This window comes from Glandiceps talaboti, chromosome 10 (assembly GCF_964340395.1).
Source record: "Glandiceps talaboti chromosome 10, keGlaTala1.1, whole genome shotgun sequence".
Taxonomy (NCBI): domain Eukaryota; kingdom Metazoa; phylum Hemichordata; class Enteropneusta; family Spengelidae; genus Glandiceps; species Glandiceps talaboti.
The window spans coordinates 22,374,757-22,396,631 of NC_135558.1; the positions used below are offsets into that span (position 1 = coordinate 22,374,757).

General features: G+C 37.5%; 1 protein-coding gene across 1 annotated transcript; it reads right to left on the reverse strand.

Moving 5' to 3' along the window:
- Positions 1-802: 802 nt before the first annotated feature.
- On the reverse strand, positions 803-20,491 carry LOC144440905 (deoxyhypusine synthase-like). The gene is given in 10 exon segments (XM_078130357.1): positions 803-1,856; positions 3,620-3,745; positions 5,385-5,488; positions 6,428-6,533; positions 7,251-7,337; positions 8,937-9,155; positions 13,421-13,591; positions 16,853-16,881; positions 16,884-17,093; positions 20,201-20,491. Coding segments are annotated over 9 exon segments (1,125 nt in total). The 5' UTR covers positions 17,044-17,093; positions 20,201-20,491; the 3' UTR covers positions 803-1,733.
- Positions 20,492-21,875: the final 1,384 nt, after the last annotated feature.

Consider the following 21,875-nt stretch of genomic DNA (forward strand, 5'->3'; position numbering starts at 1 on the left):
CTAGGGTAAGTCTATAAGATATGACATTCATTCCATGCTATCAGCGACCACTCTAGTCTGTACTACTAGGGTAAGTCTATAAGATACGACATTCATTCCATGCTATCAGCGACCACTCTAGTCTGTACTACTAGGGTAAGTCTATAAGATATGACATTCATTCCATGCTATCAGCGACCACTCTAGTCTGTACTACTAGGGTAAGTCTATAAGATACGACATTCATTCCATGCTATCAGCGACCACTCTAGTCTGTACTACTAGGGTAAGTCTATAAGATACGACATTCATTCCATGCTATCAGCGACCACTCTAGTCTGTACTACTAGGGTAAGTCTATAAGATACGACATTCATTCCATGCTATCAGCGACCACTCTAGTCTGTACTACTAGGGTAAGTCTATAAGATACGACATTCATTCCATGCTATCAGCGACCACTCTAGTCTGTACTACTAGGGTAAGTCTATAAGATACGACATTCATTCCATGCTATCAGCGACCACTCTAGTCTGTACTACTAGGGTAAGTCTATAAGATATGACATTCATTCCATGCTATCAGCGACCACTCTAGTCTGTACTACTAGGGTAAGTCTATAAGATACGACATTCATTCCATGCTATCAGCGACCACTCTAGTCTGTACTACTAGGGTAAGTCTATAAGATACGACATTCATTCCATGCTATCAGCGACCACTCTAGTCTGTACTACTAGGGTAAGTCTATAAGATATGACATTCATTCCATGCTATCAGCGACCACTCTAGTCTGTACTACTAGTCTATAAGATACGACATTCATTCCATGCTATCAGCGACCACTCTAGTCTGTACTACTAGGGTAAGTCTATAAGATACGACATTCATTCCATGCTATCAGCGACCACTCTAGTCTGTACTACTAGGGTAAGTCTATAAGATATGACATTCATTCCATGCTATCAGCGACCACTCTAGTCTGTACTACTAGGGTAAGTCTATAAGATACGACATTCATTCCATGCTATCAGCGACCACTCTAGTCTGTACTACTAGGGTAAGTCTATAAGATATGACATTCATTCCATGCTATCAGCTACCACTCACGTCTGTACTACTTGTCTGTAAGATAAGACATTCATGCCATGCTATCAGCTACAACTCACATATGCACTACTGGTACTCTGTGAATCTGTTCCTGCAAGATTGACAGATTTAGGCCACACCTTGAACTTGTGATTAAAAGTTCAAACAGAGGTCATTATGTGTATTAAAATCATTATAGTTTCTGTTAATTATTTGTAATTCATGAATACTGGACTAGGGCTGGAAACTTATATCTACTATTGACCTAACCTAGGTGGCTGGTCTCATATATCAGTATTGAAAGGACAACATTATAATGGTATTTGGATACATTTTACAGCATAATATTGGATTGGCTGCAACCAAATCTGGTTGCATCGTACAGAATACAGGGCAGCTTATAGAGTCATGCTTTACCAGCCTGATAGGGCTGAACAACACAACATATCTTATAATCAGCCTGATAGGGCTGAACAACACAACATATCTTATAGTCTGATAGCTATATTATATTATAAGCTGGGTTAGATTTACATAGTCATGGCAATTTACAATACTGACAACAAGGTGTTTAACCATATAAAGGTGAATATAATTTATAGACCTGCAGTAACCATGGCATTATAAGCTTTTACATCTCGTACTTCAGTTTAAGTAAATAGTGTTCATTCTTGATCTGTTTCTTTCTCTTCTTTTGTAATGCTTTCTTTCAAAGGTGTAGGTTTGAAATTCCTGGCAAACGTTTCAGCTACAATCAAGGGGAAGACCAAAGTGGCATCAGCATACACCTATAAATAATATGAATAAGAGATAAAGTCAATGATATGATGATGGAGAGATGATTGTTACTGATGCATGACAAAAGGATAATTACAACATATTGTAAACCTTGATATTTTTAACACTAGAAAATGTTATGATTTTACAGTCATCAGCAAATTCTCAAAGACTAATTTTGTCTAATTACAAGAATGGTATATTGTATTCATCAACAAGAAGTCGTAATCATGACTTTTTTGTATCTTTTCGTTTTCCAACAAAATAAGTAAAAGTAACTTAAATTCTTTAGTGAAAATGTCCAGGTTTACAGTAAATGGTCTAAAGGAATATACCCTAAATTAATGTTACTATTGCAAAATGAAATCACCATTACAACGATAACAGGGATATCATATATGAACCCTCTATGTATTGTATAGCCTGGACTCTATTGATTTAATAACAGTGAATGGTAGGACATAAAGTAAGTCTAGTTCTATAGAGTCTGTCCTCTAGCTTGGTTCTAAGGGTGCAATGACTCTGACACCACATCTGGAGTTGTTTCTTGTTGCTTCCTTTAAAGACACCACTTCCCAGCATTTAACACTGTCAATAACCTTCAGTTATGCTGCAATAGTTGTGTTGCAGTCAAGCAAAAAAGTGATAAAAAATCTTGCTACTGCAGCCAACTAAGAAATTGTTTATCAGGGACCTGACTACAAGGAAGAACAAGTTATACACTGGCTGTGAACGGCATCTACTCTACAATATGTAGAAGATTAATATGAGATATCATGTTATCGATGTGAAAGACATCTACACTACAGTACACTGAGATTAAATCATGTTATCGATGTGAAAGACATCTACACTACAGTACACTGAGATTAAATCATGTTATCGATGTGAAAGACATCTACACTACAGTACACTGAGATTAAATCATGTTATCGATGTGAAAGACATCTACACTACAGTACACTGAGATTAAATCATGTTATCGATGTGAAAGACATCTACACTACAGTACACTGAGATTAAATCATGTTATCGATGTGAAAGACATCTACACTACAGTACACTGAGATTAAATCATGTTATCGATGTGAAAGACATCTACACTACAGTACACTGAGATTAAATCATGTTATCGATGTGAAAGACATCTACACTACAGTACATTGAGATTAAATCATGTTATCGATGTGAAAGACATCTACACTACAGTACACTGAGATTAAATCATGTTATCGATGTGAAAGACATCTACACTACAGTACACTGAGATTAAATCATGTTATCGATGTGAAAGACATCTACACTACAGTACAGTACACTGAGATTAAATCATGTTATCGATGTGAAAGACATCTACACTACAGTACACTGAGATTAAATCATGTTATCGATGTGAAAGACATCTACACTACAGAACATTGATCAAAAGTTCAAATCCTAATCTGCTTGAATTCCGAGGTTAAAAGATGCAAAGGCCCTACAACCCTAGAAAATATTCCTAGAAAGTGTTCTTTGCGTTATGCCAAACTTAGTTTTGGACCTTCACTTGGTTGATTTCAATTGAGACCTCTCAAATCAGTTGAGAGTTGAATTGAATGTTCATAGTCAAAATGAAGTAAGCACAGGTCCTCAGATTATGTTAAATTGAATGAATGTGAAAAACAATATAGAATGATGGAATACTGTACTCAATAATGAATATTTAGTAAAATGCCCACACAAGTAACTACATGAAAACAAAACTTTTCCTAAAAATGTCATTAAATTGTACTACCTTAACTGGAGATGCTGTTTTTCTAATTTTACCCCAGGAGATTGCTTCATCTGGTCTAGCACCAGAATCAGAGCCATCAAACTCATTAGCTGTATTAATGTACACTGCAAAGTCTGCTCCATTCCTCTAAAAGACAAAAAAAGTATTTAAAAAACAACCTATTATTATCGGATATGTAATACTGTCATTACTTGTATCATTGTTTGTACATACTAGTGGTCTTTATTTACTGTTTTTAATGTAGCATATCGTACAATCTTCATATTTTTACTGTATGCAAATAACCACATGTGTTACATATCCACATTATTGCATATCTGTATGCAAATAACCACACGTGTTACATATCCACATTATTGCATATCTGTATGCAAATAACCACATGTGTTACATATACACATTATTGCATATCTGTATGCAAATAACCACACTTGTTACATATCCACATTATTGCATATCTGTATGCAAATAACCACATGTGTTACATATACACATTATTGCATATCTGTATGCAAATAACCACACACGTGTTACATATCCACATTATTGCATATCTGTCTGTGTGTGCAAATAACAACACAAGTATTACATATACACATTATTGCATATCTGTATGCAAATAACCACATGTGTTACATATACACATTATTGCATATCTGTATGCAAATAACCACACGTGTTACATATCCTCATTATTGCATATCTGTATGCAAATAACCACACACGTGTTACATATACACATTATTGCATATCTGGATGCAAATAACCACACATGTGTTACATACCCACATTATTGCATATCTGTGTGCAAATAACAACACAAGTATTACATATACACATTATTGCATACCTGTATGCAAATAACCACACAAGTGTTCCATATACACATTATTGCATACCAGTATGCAAATAACCACACAGGTGTCACATATACACATTATTGCATACCTGTGTGCAAATAACAACACAAGTATTACATATACACATTATTGCATACCTGTATGCAAATAACCACATGTGTTACATATACACATTATTGCATACCTGTATGCAAATAACCACACAAATGTAACATATATACACATTATTGCATACCTGTGTGCAAATAACCACACACGTTACATATACACAACATAATTTGAATGCATGACTATATTTTTATGAAATTTGATGTTTGAGATAATAATGTTAGAATCCAATGATATGAATGTCAGTGTTGAAGATAGGAATACTGTAATTACATTGTATGTTTGTAGTGTTTTCTGCTGTACTTCCAACTACTTTGCTCATGAAAGTACGACCACAGAGAACACTACAAGAACTTGTTTGTGTTGTGTGTGTGTGTGTGTGTGTGTGTGTGTGTGTGTGTGTGTTGTGCATGTATGTGTGTATGTATGTGCGCACATGCGTGTGTGTTTGTGTGTGTATGTACATGTCTGTCTGTCTGTCTGTCTGTCTGTCTGTATGTATGTATGTATGTATGTATGTATATGTGTGTATGTGTGTAAGTTTGTATGTGTGTGTATGTGTGTATGTGTGTTGTGTGTGTGTATTGTGTATGTGTGTATGTGAGCACGTGTGTGTGTGTTTGTGTATGTACATGTCCGTCTGTCTGTCTGTCTGTATGTATGTATGTATGTATGTATGTATGTATGTATGTATGTATGCATGTATGTGTATGTGTGTATGTGTAAGTTTGTGTGTGTGTGTGTGTGTGTGTGTGTGTGTGTGTGTGTGTGTGTGTGCCCCACTAAGTTTGACTCACCATAAGGTTAGCATTACAGACATGATGTTTCATAAGTCCTCCACCTACTATGATCATACCAGTATTGGCTGCATACACTGCCTGACTGTTAATCCTCCTAATATCTGTAACAAAGATATATTTCATATCATATTTCAAGTGTTATTCTTATCAAGAAAAAATGCAAGTTCTACGGCAAATTTTGTTGACACTTGAATCAAGTATGTATACACAGTGGTTATTTGAGTCCTAACAGAATGTTCAAAAAACAGACCCACACTACATTACACACTATTACTCAAAAGTTTTATATTTCAAAGGATTGCAATAATTCAATGGGTTGCAATACAACATGTAGTTGGGTCAGCCCTCAAATTTAGATGGAAGCACCAACTGGTAATTGACACTCGTCTACAAAGCCGTAACAGGTAATACACCTAGTTACCTAACTGAAATGTTCAATCATTCCAACCAAATTCATCTTCATACCACAAGACAGGCCAGTAAAGGTAACATATACATCCCTACAGTTAAAACTGAATATGGGAAACGGGCATTTCACTATAGTGGTGCTGTTCTATGGATCAATCTACCCTATCCATAAGATCAGCTCCAAACTCATCGATATTTAAAAGACATCTTAAGAATGTTGTCTGGTAATGTAAGTGGATATCTTTTAAAGTACACTGTGCATCTGTAACTTTTTGTCCTGGTTTGTCCCCTTTTTTCTTTTTTTTTCTGTGTACGTAATCTTGCAACAGGTTCCATTTGAGAAACAGTGCGTATGCACTGAAATGGTGTCTGTATAAATAAATAAATAAATAAATAGATAAATAGATAAATAAATAAATATTTTCCTGCCATGTATTTGGCTAGCTCCAAGCTCAGGATGTATTTTTCACAGCTGTGTACTTTCAAATTATGACTGAATGGACATTATGTGAAAATGTATTTTTGTTCTTCTCACTAATAGATCCATGCTTTGAGATTGTATTTTTATATAAATGCTAAGTTGTACTGGTACATCTATATTGTAGTTTTGTTTTACAGTTTGTTATACTTACCTTCCACAATATCTAAAACTAATCCTGGGTTCTTATAGGAATGGAAATACAACATATCACCTATGGAACCATCAGTCAGTGCAGGACTAAACACAGGGATATTATTCTGAAATACATAAAACAATGCTGTTCTGAACACCTATGGAACCATCAGTCAATGCAGGACTAAAAGATTAGGAAATAGGTATAACAATACTTTTATCATGAATTGTCATATTACTAAAAAGTTTACAAGTTAACAGAATTGTTATAATGCTGAAGTTTACTGGTATTTATTTCAATAAATGAATAATTAAATCAATTTTCTACGGGTAAAATTTATCAATAAACAATTTAGACAAACAACAGCAAGAGATTTGATATTGATTTGTCAGTAGTTGACTGGTTTTCTATTCAAAAACATAGCAATTCACAGGTTAACTAATACTTAGTATTCAATCATTTTATGAATCAATTCAGCAGCACTACCATTTTTTGGCAAATTTCGCTGGTCACAGCACAAATGTTAATGTAGAAACATATACAAAGTATTCACTTTCACAGTATAAATTGCTACACAATCTTTGAAAATTATTTTTTTAATGCAACATTAGTGATTTTGATAACACATTTCACCGATTAGTTTAAAATGTCTTTAATGTGACATGTAGACAGTAAGGCAAAATATATCTTCAAAGTATATTATGTATATCCATCATATTATTAGACTGTATGATACAAGGTGTCATTCAGCCTGAATCAATCTTATCTTTACCAGAGTGCTATACCACCATATCATTTATTACATGAATTTTATTGACAAAAAGTCAGACTTTCTCCTTACCTTGTATGCCCAGTAATACACAGAATCTGGGTTGTCAATCTCTTTCCCCAGTCTTGCTATCATCTTAGATGGAGTCCAGTGAACACCCTACAAAACAATGTATGCAGACACAGACCACAATTATGAATTTTGGCAATCAATCAATCAATCAATCAATCAATCAATCAATCAATCAATCAATGTCTGTGTTATACCCTTGGTTATACAATCAGAGAGCAAAAGATGAAATGTCCTCAGTCCAAAAATGTTAATTAAAATCTGAGATTTATCCTTCCAGAGAGTATGTGATATGGTATGGTTAAATGATATGAATTTCATAACATTCAATTAAAACTGTGTTTAAGAAGAAAGTCAGTATTATGCTATACTGCATTTGAACAATGTCAACTTTACATCCATGCATTGCTATACACATGACAGTGTACAATGCCAATTGAATGACACAGTACATTATGCCATGCACGAGCCATTAGTTGAACAAAAAATATGGCATATACATGTATACTCTGGTCATTCTACGCCATGACAATGCACGTATGACAATACATGTCTACATTTGTATGTCACTAGTTCTGCTATGTTCGAAATAGGAGTCAAAATGTTCAAAATTCCCATTACTTTCCCCAATTTTCTTTGATATTACTGGCATTGGTATAATTACGTTATTTCTCCAATATTTTTCTTCATTCAGCCAAAAACTACTCATGAACTTAAGGGCCAGTTACACGATGCAACTCATGAAGCAATTCGTCACATGCGACGAGGCTAGCAACTGCAACGGAGCGCGTACACGAAGCAACTAGTTGAATGGTGAGTCGCAAGAGCTAACTGCTGCACATGTTAAGATATATAAAGTTACAGGTCATAGAGGTCAAGTCTTCTGGCAGCAGGAACTTGGCAGAAATGCTATAAAATTGCTAATATTTACCAATAAAATGACTGAAAATTTGTTGAGGTATTGATAGTAAAACTATATTCAATTTGAAGTTCGTTTAGGGCAATATTGATCTTTCCGACGTCGCTACTTGCATTCAAGTTAGAAATAAAATGATATTCAGCGGAGATCAAGCATTCATAGACGTTGTATACTATTGATAAGTGGTAACCGTGGTGATAAATTGAAATTATATCAAAAATATTTTGCCGAAATAGATAATTTATACTAAAAACATGGCGGCCATAACATTGAACAGAATTTGACACGTACGTATATGTCAAAGGTTATCACTTGCGACGCGACGATGTGGTTACGCAGTGCAACTCATGAAGCAACTCAAGAAGCAACTTGCGACTCGTCACAGAAAAACCGACATGTCGGTTTCCGTCCCTGCGACGAAGCAAATACACGATGCATTTGCGTTGCTCGTCGAGTTGCATCGTGTAACCTGGCCTTAAGAGTTGACACTACTTGTCTAGCGACTCGTAGTGACCTGCGCCCCTTAGGTCACCCGTATTTTCCGTGGCTGAACGAAGAAAAATATTGGAATGGAATCTTACTAATTTCACATGGATTTCCATACCATGTACATGTGTACAGTAATTTTGGTGGGTAACCCCAATTAAGTTGCAGATACTGATATGTGACAGAGCTCACTTAAATACTCAAAGAGTTGTTTTTATTCTCCATGTCTGGAACACACTCTGTTCAAATCAATGTTGTAGACATTTACTTTCCAGCGTACAAACCTGTGTTTTCTGCTCCAGCAGCATCTGATCCAAGATTGGGAATATCCAGTCTTCAAACTTACAATAATTATCATTTGGTACTAGTAAATTTCCTATTCTATTAATACCTTTGTCTCGTAACATTCTACCCGAAAGATGAAAATCACCTAGGTATGTTGGAGCTAGACATTTGATGAGATCTTCCTCTACACCACCAGCTGTGGTTACTATACAGTCAACCTGAAAGATACGATTAATAGAGTATGAGAAACAGTTCCAACCTCAGATTGTAAATTATAATATATGTATGAATTGAGAGATTACTTGCACCGTAAGGGTTGTACATGCATACTAGCGGTATTTGCACCATAAGGGTTGTACATGCAAACTAGCGGTATTTGCATCGTAAGGGTTGTACATGCATATTAGCGGTATTTGCATCGTAAGGGTTGTACATGCATACTAGCGGTATTTGCATCGTAAGGGTTGTACATGCATATTAGCGGTATTTGCACCATAAGGGTTGTACATGCATATTAGCGGTATTTGAATCATAAGGGTTGTACATGCATACTAGCGGTATTTGCATCATAAGGGTTGTACATGCATACTAGTGGTATTTGAATCGTAAGGGTTGTACATGCATACTAGCGGTATTTGAATCGTAAGGGTTGTACATGCATACTAGCAGTATTTGAATCATAAGGGTTGTACATGCATACTAGTGGTATTTGCATCGTAAGGGTTGTACATGCATACTAGCGGTATTTGCACTGTAAGGGTTGTACATGCATACTAGTGGTATTTGAATCATAAGGGTTGTACATGCATACTAGTGGTATTTGCACTGTAAGGGTTGTACATGCATACTAGCAGTATTTGAATCATAAGGGTTGTACATGCATACTAGTGGTATTTGCACTGTAAGGGTTGTACATACATACTAGCGGTATTTGCACTGTAAGGGTTGTACATACATACTAGCGGTATTTGCACTGTAAGGGTTGTACATGCATACTAGCAGTATTTGAATCATAAGGGTTGTACATGCATACTAGTGGTATTTGCACTGTAAGGGTTGTACATGCATACTAGCGGTATTTGCATCGTAAGGGTTGTACATGCATACTAGCGGTATTTGCACCATAAGGGTTGTACATGCATACTAGCGGTATTTGCACCATAAGGGTTGTACATGCATACTAGCGGTATTTGCACTGTAAGGGTTGTACATACATACTAGCGGTATTTGCACCATAAGGGTTGTACATGCATACTAGCGGTATTTGAATCGTAAGGGTTGTACATGCATACTAGTGGTATTTGAATCGTAAGGGTTGTACATGCATACTAGCGGTATTTGCACCATAAGGGTTGTACATGCATACTAGCGGTATTTGCACCATAAGGGTTGTACATGCATACTAGCGGTATTTGCACCATAAGGGTTGTACATGCATACTAGCGGTATTTGCACCATAAGGGTTGTACATGCATACTAGCAGTATTTGCACTGTAAGGGTTGTACATACATACTAGCGGTATTTGCACCATAAGGGTTGTACATACATACTAGCGGTATTTGCATCGTAAGGGTTGTACATGCATACTAGTGGTATTTGAATCGTAAGGGTTGTACATGCATACTAGCGGTATATGAATCGTAAGGGTTGTACATGCATACTAGCGGTATTTGCATCGTAAGGGTTGTACATGCATACTAGTGGTATTTGCACCATAAGGGTTGTACATGCATACTTGCGGTATTTGCATCGTAAGGGTTGTACATGCATACTAGCGGTATTTGCACCATAAGGGTTGTACATGCATACTAGTGGTATTTGAATCGTAAGGGTTGTACATGCATACTAGCGGTATTTGCACCATAAGGGTTGTACATGCATACTAGCGGTATTTGCATCGTAAGGGTTGTACATGCATACTAGCAGTATTTGCCCTGTAAAGGTTGTACATGCATACTAGCAGTATTTGCCCTGTAAAGGTTGTACATGCATACTAGCGGTATTTGCACCATAAGGGTTGTACATGCATACTAGCGGTATTTGCATCGTAAGGGTTGTACATGCATACTAGTGGTATTTGCATCATAAGGGTTGTACATACATACTAGCGGTATTTGCATCATAAGGGTTGTACATGCATACTAGTGGTATTTGCATCATAAGGGTTGTACATGCATACTAGTGGTATTTGCATCATAAGGGTTGTACATACATACTAGCGGTATTTGCATCATAAGGGTTGTACATGCATACTAGTGGTATTTGCATCATAAGGGTTGTACATGCATACTAGCGGTATTTGCATCGTAAGGGTTGTACATGCATACTAGTGGTATTTGCATCATAAGGGTTGTACATACATACTAGCGGTATTTGCATCATAAGGGTTGTACATGCATACTAGTGGTATTTGCATCATAAGGGTTGTACATGCATACTAGCGGTATTTGCATCATAAGGGTTGTACATGCATACTAGCGGTATTTGCCCTGTAAAGGTTGTACATGCATACTAGCGGTATTTGCACCATAAGGGTTGTACATGCATACTAGCGGTATTTGCATCGTATGGGTTGTACATGCATACTAGCGGTATTTGCATCATAAGGGTTGTACATGCATACTAGCGGTATTTGCATCATAAGGGTTGTACATACATACTAGCGGGATTTGCACGATAAGGGTTGTACATGCATACTAGCGGTATTTGCATCGTAAGGGTTGTACATACATACTAGCAGTATTTGCATCGTAAGGGTTGTACATGCATACTAGCGGTATATGAATCGTAAGGGTTGTGTGTGCACACTAGCTATATTTGCACTGCAAGGACAAAAATGTCATAGCATACCTGCATGCAAATAATATGTAAATGTGTGTGCAGTCGTTCATGTATATGAAAGCACAGTATCATTTTTCATTGAAATTTGCTGTTTCAGATAAACATAACGTAATAATACAAGTTATAACAGAAACCCATTCTGCATGAGTTCAAATATGGTGTACTTGGTTATTTGCACTCATGCTGCACTTTCACTCACTACACTCATCAAAGTACGGGCACAGAGAACACACAAGTATTTGTACAAACACCCTGAGTACACCACACTTTCACTCACTACACTCATCAAAGTACGGGCACAGAGAACACACAAGTATTTGTACAAACACCCTGAGTACACCACACTTTCACTCACTACACTCATCAAAGTACGGGCACAGAGAACACTTCAAGTACTTGTACAATTGTACAAACACCCTGAGTACACCATACTTTCTCTCACTACACTCATCAAAGTATGGGCACAGAGAACACTTCAAGTACTTGTACAAACACCCTGAGTACACCACACTTTCACTCACTACACTCATCAAAGTACGGGCACAGAGAACACTTCAAGTACTTGTACAAACACCCTGAGTACACCACACTTTCACTCACTACACTCATCAAAGTACGGGCACAGAGAACACTTCAAATACTTGTACAAACACCCTGAGTACACCACACTTGCACTCACTACACTCATGAAAGTACGGGCACAGAGAACACTTCAAGTACTTGTACAAACACCCTGAGTACACCACACTTGCACTCACTACACTCATGAAAGTACGGGCACAGAGAACACTTCAAGTACTTGTACAAACACCCTGAGTACTCCACACTTTCACTCACTACACTCACAAAAGTATGGGCACAGAGAACACTTCAAGTACTTGTACAAACACCCTGAGTACGTACACCACACTTGCAGTCAAAAGTCATGGGTTTCTGTCATATTATTACTTAGTATATTTGTACATGTAGATGTCTCTCTCCAATGTCTGCAGCATATTTTGGCTAATATATTACTTTCTTCTACTGTTACTGTACAAGGTTCAACAACATAGACATATTACATAACAAGAGGGCACAGTTCAATCGTGCTATTTCCTTCCCCTCCTCTGTTTTAACTGACAGGCATTGCCATTTAATCTTGACGGCATCATTCGCGTGATGTGGATACAACAATCTTCACACATGAGACAATGGATAGTTTCAGTGTCGATGTCCAGACTTCTGACAATGTTCAAATATTAACATAACAATGCCCTCCTGTGATCATAATATGACAAGTCTATCTGACAGTGTGTACAATAACAGCTAACATTTAGGTTGAGTGATTTAGCCAATTGTACTCGTTTAAGATAAATTTATTTTCATGCAGGGGTAGCAACTACCATAAATATGACTCCAGAGCAATGACAAAATGTTTTGGCTGTATTAATACTGTAACACTAGTTTTATACATAACAGATGATATTTTTGCAGCTTGTGGCTTCTCTTTCCTTTTTTGGACACTAAAACTTTAAATATAAACATATTCAAATTTGATGTTTATCTTACTTCTGTTATCACTGGTTTATATTCTACCTAATCTGTTACAAATTACTATTTTCTATGTACATGTACATGTAAAAAAAAAGAGTTTTTTCATACCATATCATGCTGTACTAGGTATTTTAACGTTTCTCTAACTCCAGCTGATATTAGATTAGAAGTAAATCCTAGAAAAATAGTACAGTTTGTTTTTTTACGATGACAGGGATTCAACTCAGCACGAGTGTCGGCCTCTTCTTCATTCTCCAGTGGTTCAGATTTCTTCTTTAACTGAAAATATAGACAAAGAAAAAGGCAGCTTTTGAGTACAGCCAATCTCCAAGTGTACTGCTCAAATTGAGCCACCTGCCTGTATTACCATACATGATTGTACTTTCAAACAACATTTAGTTACTTCCGGGATTGCTCAGAGTGCTCTTTAGGGCCAATAAGAGATCTAACAAGACTTCTAACATGTAGACCCTTGTACGCGAGATTAGCAACATTTCTCAAAGTAAGACCTTCAAGACCTCATAGTAAGACAATTTAGATGACACACTACAGTCAGCATAACATGTTCATCTACTTAACTTACAAGTTGTCTTCATTTACTTTTACACCTCACCAAACTCTCACCGATCGCAAAGCATGGTGACCAATAAATATCTTATCTCTCAGGGTTGCCATATTCTAAACCACCTACCCTATATCTACACTTCATGATGATTGGTGAACCTAGTATGAATATGTATTGCCTACTAATGAATATGTATATATGTTGAGTATATAAATAAAGAGAAAAGAAGTATGCCTGGTGACACCTCATGGCAGGCTGATACAGCAAGCATTGAATCATCAAGAAGCACTCATCATGACAGCTTCAGGAAGCTCGACCACCCAGGCAACAATGGCTCTGCAGAGCCCAGTACTTAACCCAGTCTTGTATGCTGTGGCTGCAAGCAGAGCGACTACAGCAACCAGCACAGCTACACAGTCACTTAGGACAAGTGCAACCATTGCATTGACGATGAGCACTGCACCGTTGAGTGAAGGTCTTTCTACATTGTATGAGAACTGTTGCTAAAGAGTATGTTGAGGTTATTGAAAAAATAGCCAAAATAAAATGGCTAGTGCTGAAGAAGAGAAAGTCTGGAGGAAAGATGAGGTGTGAAATCCAGTGTTGGTAGTGTGAAAAACTCAGATGCGTGACATTGCATTAGCGATTTCCGGGTATTACATTTCTGTAAGCTTCACAGAACATGGCCGTAGACTAGCTTTGAACTTTGGCATTGGTGGATTTTGACAACGTCCTCTTCACATACTATATTATATTATTAGGGTTAAGGTCCTATAAATTGTGGCAACCACACTCTAACGATCGGCTTATCACGGCTCGATCCTTTGTGAACTTTCGAGACACCGAGTCACATGTACTGTAGTAGTATACGTGCGTAGCGTTGTTTATTTGCGTGTACGATGATGCTGTCTAAATGTAAACGGTGAGCCCGTCAAGAATTTGGCACCGAGCGATCCTCAAGGCTATTAAAGTTATAAAACGGAGATTTTGAAGGTACAAGTAGTTTAAATAAATGAGGTAATGTCTACTACGACTCCGAGTATCATAAAAACGTCACTCGCAGTGGAAGAAAAACTGTTGACGTGAGTTTATCAAGTACCATTATTTATACCGTAGTTTTGTAACACTCCTTACAATTTGTATAAAATTACCGATGTTGTACGGTGTCGTGGTGTGGAAATTTAATTTCAGGGAAAAGGTTAACTTTTTTTATTGTGTGTCTTCAATGAAACACCAACAACAACTGCATAGCAATGCCTAATACATGAGCAGGAATATGGCTTCAAATCAGAACGTAGCCCATATTCGAGTCAAAACACGAACACCAACTGCGTAGAGCAAGGGCTTTGAATCCAAACCAGAAAGTATACTATGTAATGTCGAGAAAGGCACGCGTACCGTATTAAAAGATTAAACGAAAGTCTCCACGCGTAGAAGAATAATAGATGACATGACACCTTTATCGCGGGAAACAAACACGTTTCTATCTGTAGCATTTCATGACCCTCCTAAAATACCCGATTTTCTACATGTCTGTAGTAATTAAGCAACATACACAACCAAATGGCAAGGATTGAGTAACATATTTGCAAGTCACAGAAAAAAGCTGTTGCAATGTCTGTTGAATTTGAAAGCTTTTGAAAGCTTTTGTCAGGCGGAAGGAGTCCAATTGTGTAAATTAGCATTTTTCTGCGTTCTTTATTTTGTATACTGTGTGAAGTTCAAAGCTATTTAACTTTGTGTCAGAACGTCCCAGCTGTGTCAAATCCGGATTGTTTAGTTTTTGAGGGAATCACAAGATATTGTGTTGAGAAGTGTGAAAAGCGGTAATTTATGCAAAAAACACAAAAATACAACTTTGGATGATTATAACAAGACAATGAGAGACAAAATAAAAAATCCGGAGGAACGTTTTTTGTTTGTTTATGTACATAGCTTTCATTTAAAGTCGAAAAGAGGACTATATTCAACTGTTTGTAAAAGTTAAATAGCTTTAAGTGAAAATCGTCAAAAAACACAGTTTTTGGGTATAGATCAATAATATGGTTAAAAATGTAAAAAATCACCACAGAAATCACAACTTCATACAAAGACTCAACATAATTAATGAAAAAAATGGTGTATTTATCTTGTCTTTACTGTGAAATGTGATGGAGGAAAAATGAGCTGACGAACCTGCATCTCAACCTTAAGTATCAAGTACTGAAATTTGGTTAAGGAAAAAAAGCCTCGGGGAGTATGACATGGTTACTATATAGCACCAGTCACTCCTGTTTAACAGGGCTGTACCTTGCCTGATCTGAATTTTAGTTAAGTCTATGCAATGCTTGTACAATCAAAGATAAGAGAAAGTAAGTAAGCAAGCTTGAAAACGTCGATATACATTGCAGAATTGTGTTCCTGTTTCACTGAGGGAGGGAGGGAGGGAGGGAGAGAGAGAGAGAGAGAGAGAGAGAGAGAGAGAGAGAGAGAGAGAGAGAGAGAGAGAGAGAGAGAGAGAGAGAGAGAGAGAGAGAGAGAGAGAGAGAGAGAGAGAGAGAGAGAGAGAGAGAGAGAGAGAGAGAGAGAGAGAGAGAGAGAGAGAGAGAGAGAGGGGGGGGGGGGGGGGGGGAGAGAGAGAGAGGGAGGGGGAAGGGAGAGAGAGAGACCATTTTTTAAATATTTGCCTGAAATGATTGACTCTCCATTTTTGAGTATTTATACAGTGAAATTTGCATTGGGATCAAGCGATACATTGATAATTTCCGCCGTCCAACTATTCATCGTACATGCCGACTTCCATGCACAGTTAGTTATCTACATGTAAATGTGTTTGTCTGTTCATGAACAATTTCCATTTTGTTACTCAGTGAGTAGATTTCCGCAAGCAAACAACAGCCGTGATATACATTGCACCTTGATATGAAGAACAAATCTGATGTACAGAAAGAACGCATTTAGAAATTAGATATAGATGAGAAATAAAATGCACATACCATTTTATTAATTTCCTCCACTGCTAAACAAAGTTTGTAGCTTGAAACCCTGAAGTTTTATAACTTTCAAGCAATGCATGGTAATCTATTCCGTTGTTGAAGTCATAACCTTTGACCTCTACAGAATCTTTTGGCATTTCAACACTCTGTACAAGAACAGCATCCTTGGCTAGGCTTGGTACACTGGCCATAATTTCTTGTAGTCAATGTAATGATGGATGTGATGTAGATGGTATATTCACTGAAAATATAAAAAATAAAAGAACAATTCTATCTCAGAAAGTGCTAAGTTTTGTAGGTAAACTGGTATACATAATGTACATGCATTGAAACCCAGACTTAAAAAGATATACATATACATGACAGCACTGTTTGGTACCCTCATATCACAGCACTGTATGGTACCCTCATATCACAGCACTGTATGGTACCCTCATATCACAGCACTGTATGGTACCCTCATATCACAGCCTGTATGGTACCCTCATATCACAGCACTGTATGGTACCCTCATATCACAGCACTGTATGGTACCCTCATATCACAGCACTGTATGGTACCCTCATATCACAGCACTGTATGGTACCCTCATATCACAGCAGTGTATGGTACCCTCATATCACAGCAGTGTATGGTACCCTCATATCACAGCAGTGTATGGTATAGGTACCCTCATATCACAGCACTGTAGTGGTATGTACCCTCATATCACAGCAGTGTAATGGTACCTCATATCACAGCACTGTATGGTACCCTCATATCACAGCACTGTATGGTACCCTCATATCACAGCAGTGTATGGTACCCTCTTATCACACGCACTGTATGGTACCCTCATATCACAGCACTGTATGGTACCCTCATATCACAGCAGTGTATGGTACCCTCATATCACAGCAGTGTATGGTACCCTCATATCACAGCACTGTATGGTACCCTCATATCACAGCACTGTATGGTACCCTCATATCACAGCACTGTATGGTACCCTCATATCACAGCACTGTATGGTACCCTCATATCACAGCAGTGTATGGTACCCTCATATCACAGCAGTGTATGGTACCCTCATATCACAGCAGTGTATGGTATAGGTACCCTCATATCACAGCACTGTAGTGTATGGTACCCTCATATCACAGCAGTGTATGGTACCCTCATATCACAGCACTGTATGGTACCCTCATATCACAGCACTGTATGGTACCCTCATATCACAGCAGTGTATGGTACCCTCTTATCACAGCACTGTATGGTACCCTCATATCACAGCACTGTATGGTACCCTCATATCACAGCAGTGTATGGTACCCTCATATCACAGCAGTGTATGGTACCCTCATATCACAGCACTGTAGGGTACCCTCATATCACAGCACTGTATGGTACCCTCATATCACAGCAGTGTATGGTACCCTCATATCACAGCACTGTATGGTACCCTCATATCACAGCACTGTATGGTACCCTCATATCACAGCAGTGTATGGTACCCTCATATCACAGCACTGTATGGTACCCTCATATCACAGCACTGTATGGTACCCTCATATCACAGCACTGTATGGTACCCTCATATCACAGCACTGTATGGTACCCTCATATCACAGCACTGTATGGTACCCCATATCACAGCACTGTATGGTACCCTCATATCACAGCACTGTATGGTACCCTCATATCACATACATAGCACTGTAAATGAAATAGATGATCGCTACTTGAAGGTTTCATCATCACCGTATTACAGAAAAGTCAGCTGATTGCATATTTAATATGACCTACATGTACATGTTGGTGTCAGTATGATAAAGCATGGAGTAGCAGTGAGAAAATCATATTTGATGTCCGAATAACCTTGTTTGGTTCAATATTAAAGTCACTCTATATTGTAAATTACCATCAAAATTGTATTAATAATTGTGAAAAGCTTAACATTAATTAATAAATTGGTAGTCCGTTCATTCATTACATAGACCACCTTACCTAAATGATATAAGACAATGTCAAACAAAAAGTTTTTGCACCCATTTTGGTGATGAACAATTATCATGTTTTGGCTGTTAGTCCTGCTTGCATACAGAGTAAGTACATTGTAGGCCCTTCCTTCTCCATCATGTGTTGAGTGAAATGCGTGCACCTGCAAGCAGGACTAGTATCCTGTCAGAACCAACAGTCGACAGACGACGCGTACAGTTGCCTTTCTATTAGAGTGGCATTGATCTGGTTCTTCTGAAATACTTAGATGACTTCTGTCGTTTAGATTTCAAAATCCGTTCAAGAGATTTCGAAAGGACCTTACACAAGCGGAGTTGCTAAAGAACAAACTCCGAGACACATCTGTTGACCTGTAAGTATTCATTGCAGACTTGAATGCCGTGTACACATGTATATGTTTCGTTGTATGTCATGTGTGTTGGCAATTTTTCGCCCAAAACTCAACATATAATCTATGCACTGACAGTTTATTTTTAGGACCAGACAGATTATTATGTTGCATTATATAAGCTTACACTTGAATGCGATGTTACAACATGGCAAACTTTCACAGACACAAACAAACTGATAAGACAAGTACATGTATGTGCATGAACCTACATCAGAGGGGCCCGGCGTTTTTTTGTATCAATGTTTGATAGTGATAAGAAGTAGACTTTTTTTTGGTTCTGATCACAGACATTTCTATATAACTCCTGCAATGGTAGTATACATGTATGTACAAATATTGCTGTCTAATACAGAGTCAAAATTATTTAATTTGTATACAAAATTATTTAATTTGTATGTATACATATAATCGTTCACTGTATGTAAATGTCACGGGGAGGGTCATGTTTTACAAAATGGGACAAAGGGGGCACTTTTTACGAATGGAGAATGGGGGGAGGGTCATGTTTTTCTTAACAGACCATGTGTGATTTCCTCCGGCCCCCTAGTAAATACTGAAGGCTCCCTAACAGTAACAACTAACAAAAAATGAATGTTCCTAAGTAAAGCACGGTCCTACTCCTACTAGTATTAGTACTAATTTATGCCCGGACACTGCCCGGACCAAATGTAGGAATCTTCTTGCTGTTCTCGGTGCAGATTACTGCTTTTAAACCAAAACAAATCTTTGTCGCAGCAAAAAGCAGAGTGTGAAGAGTTGAAAACACCGTTTTTACACACAACAAAATCCACGACCAAACGATCTTATTTCAGGACGGCATTTTGATAGTTCCCTAATCATTGATATCGTACCGTCCGAAAAAACTTTTACCCGAAACTGTACTTGAGATTGTCACAATAACAATGTGTTTATCAATAAATCAAGGATCGCCGAGCGAGACAATGTTTGGCACGACTTACCTATCTATCCTTCAGAGTCACTCGTGTTGTTCCAGCTTCGCCTGTGGTACATCGATCACTACTTATTACTAAGGCTCGTCTGTTCAACTTCGACACAAATTTGAATAAAATCAAGCTACAGTCTACTCTTGCTGATACATGGGATAACAGTTTTCCAGTACTGCTATTCTATGTCACTTCAATCGCTAATCTTGTCCTTCTGACAACTTTCAACGTTTTCCCCAACATGCAAGTTGAATAGAGCAGGGTCTAACAGCCTGTATGGTGGTTGAATAGGGAATAGTGTTTCACAACACATGTGTAACCGGAAGAAAAATTCGGGTGTGAAGATACCAACATATTCATATTCATATTTATATTCACTTTCAAAAAAGTTGACCTCAACGCTCAATCTGAATATGTTGATTGCTTCACGTCAGCGTACGTATCCGTATCGCGAATATCTCTGATATGTACATCGCGTATCCGAGTTTACCCATGTATTACTATATGGGATTCACATTCACATCCAAAGATCTGTCATCTGTTTTTATTTGCAGTAATCCAATATTTATTGGTTTTCATGGCAAATTTCACCTCCTCTTTTATAAATGCTAATTCAACAATGTAAGTACTCGAATATGTTCACATTATGTTGGAAACGTCTATGACAAATACTCCGTTCCACTCAAGCGATATGCTCTTGACAGCCATTAATTACGAATTTTAAGGGGTGGACCATTTGATATCCTGGGGGGGGGGGGGGCTTGGAAGATTTCGGGGGAAAAAAAGATGCCAAATGGATTTGCTTAAAAAAAAATCCGGATATGAGTGGGTGATGGGAAAAAAAAGATGGACCACTGCTGCTAGAAAAAAAAAATATCTTGGCAGGGAAATGATGCACAGGCTCGAGTATACTGTTCAACCTGCTCGTACCTCTCCAACCAGGACACTTGTCAAATCATGACAAACAGTTTCAAACACATGTCAGGGACCAATACAGTTTCGTTAGCCTGTGGTATATATATATATTTGTTCTTGTCTCTGTTTCTTTCATAAATGGTTTAAATATTACTTCATGTAAGGGTTCAAACATAACTATACATAAAATTATACATATAATACATGTATTACCTAGCTACCACACTAGTTACAGAACTTGCCATGTAAGTGTTTGGCTGTTTCACAATCAGTGCTTCACTTATCTTGCACTTTGGGGCAAAAGTGAACTTGAAGGTTTTGTAATGGTAATCTTCATACTATTGGATAGTTTATAAAAGAACTTAATCTAAATTGTTCTAGTCTCTTCAGTATGAATTTGTCAGAAGGGATGAATATACTTCCTATTTCAGACACTACATGTATCGACACCACAACTCAAATTCAAGTTTCTATTGTACACTAGGTATGACCTCCTAAAGTGCTCTCACACATCAGTAACTTTACTATACATGCAATATCAATGCCCCTATACCAATGTTACAGGCCCACTTTTATATTTACTTTAGCTTTTCGATGCTTGGCAATATATATCTCAGAGGCTATGAATAACCTAAAAATTGCCTAAATAGAAACAAAAAACTGCAGATCTGGCAGGGGGGACCCCTTGGACTCCATCACCCCAGAGGCCACTCATTCGTTAAACCAACAATAAGATTCACCAAAATTGGTAAAAAACTTGAAAAGCTTCTAGGGG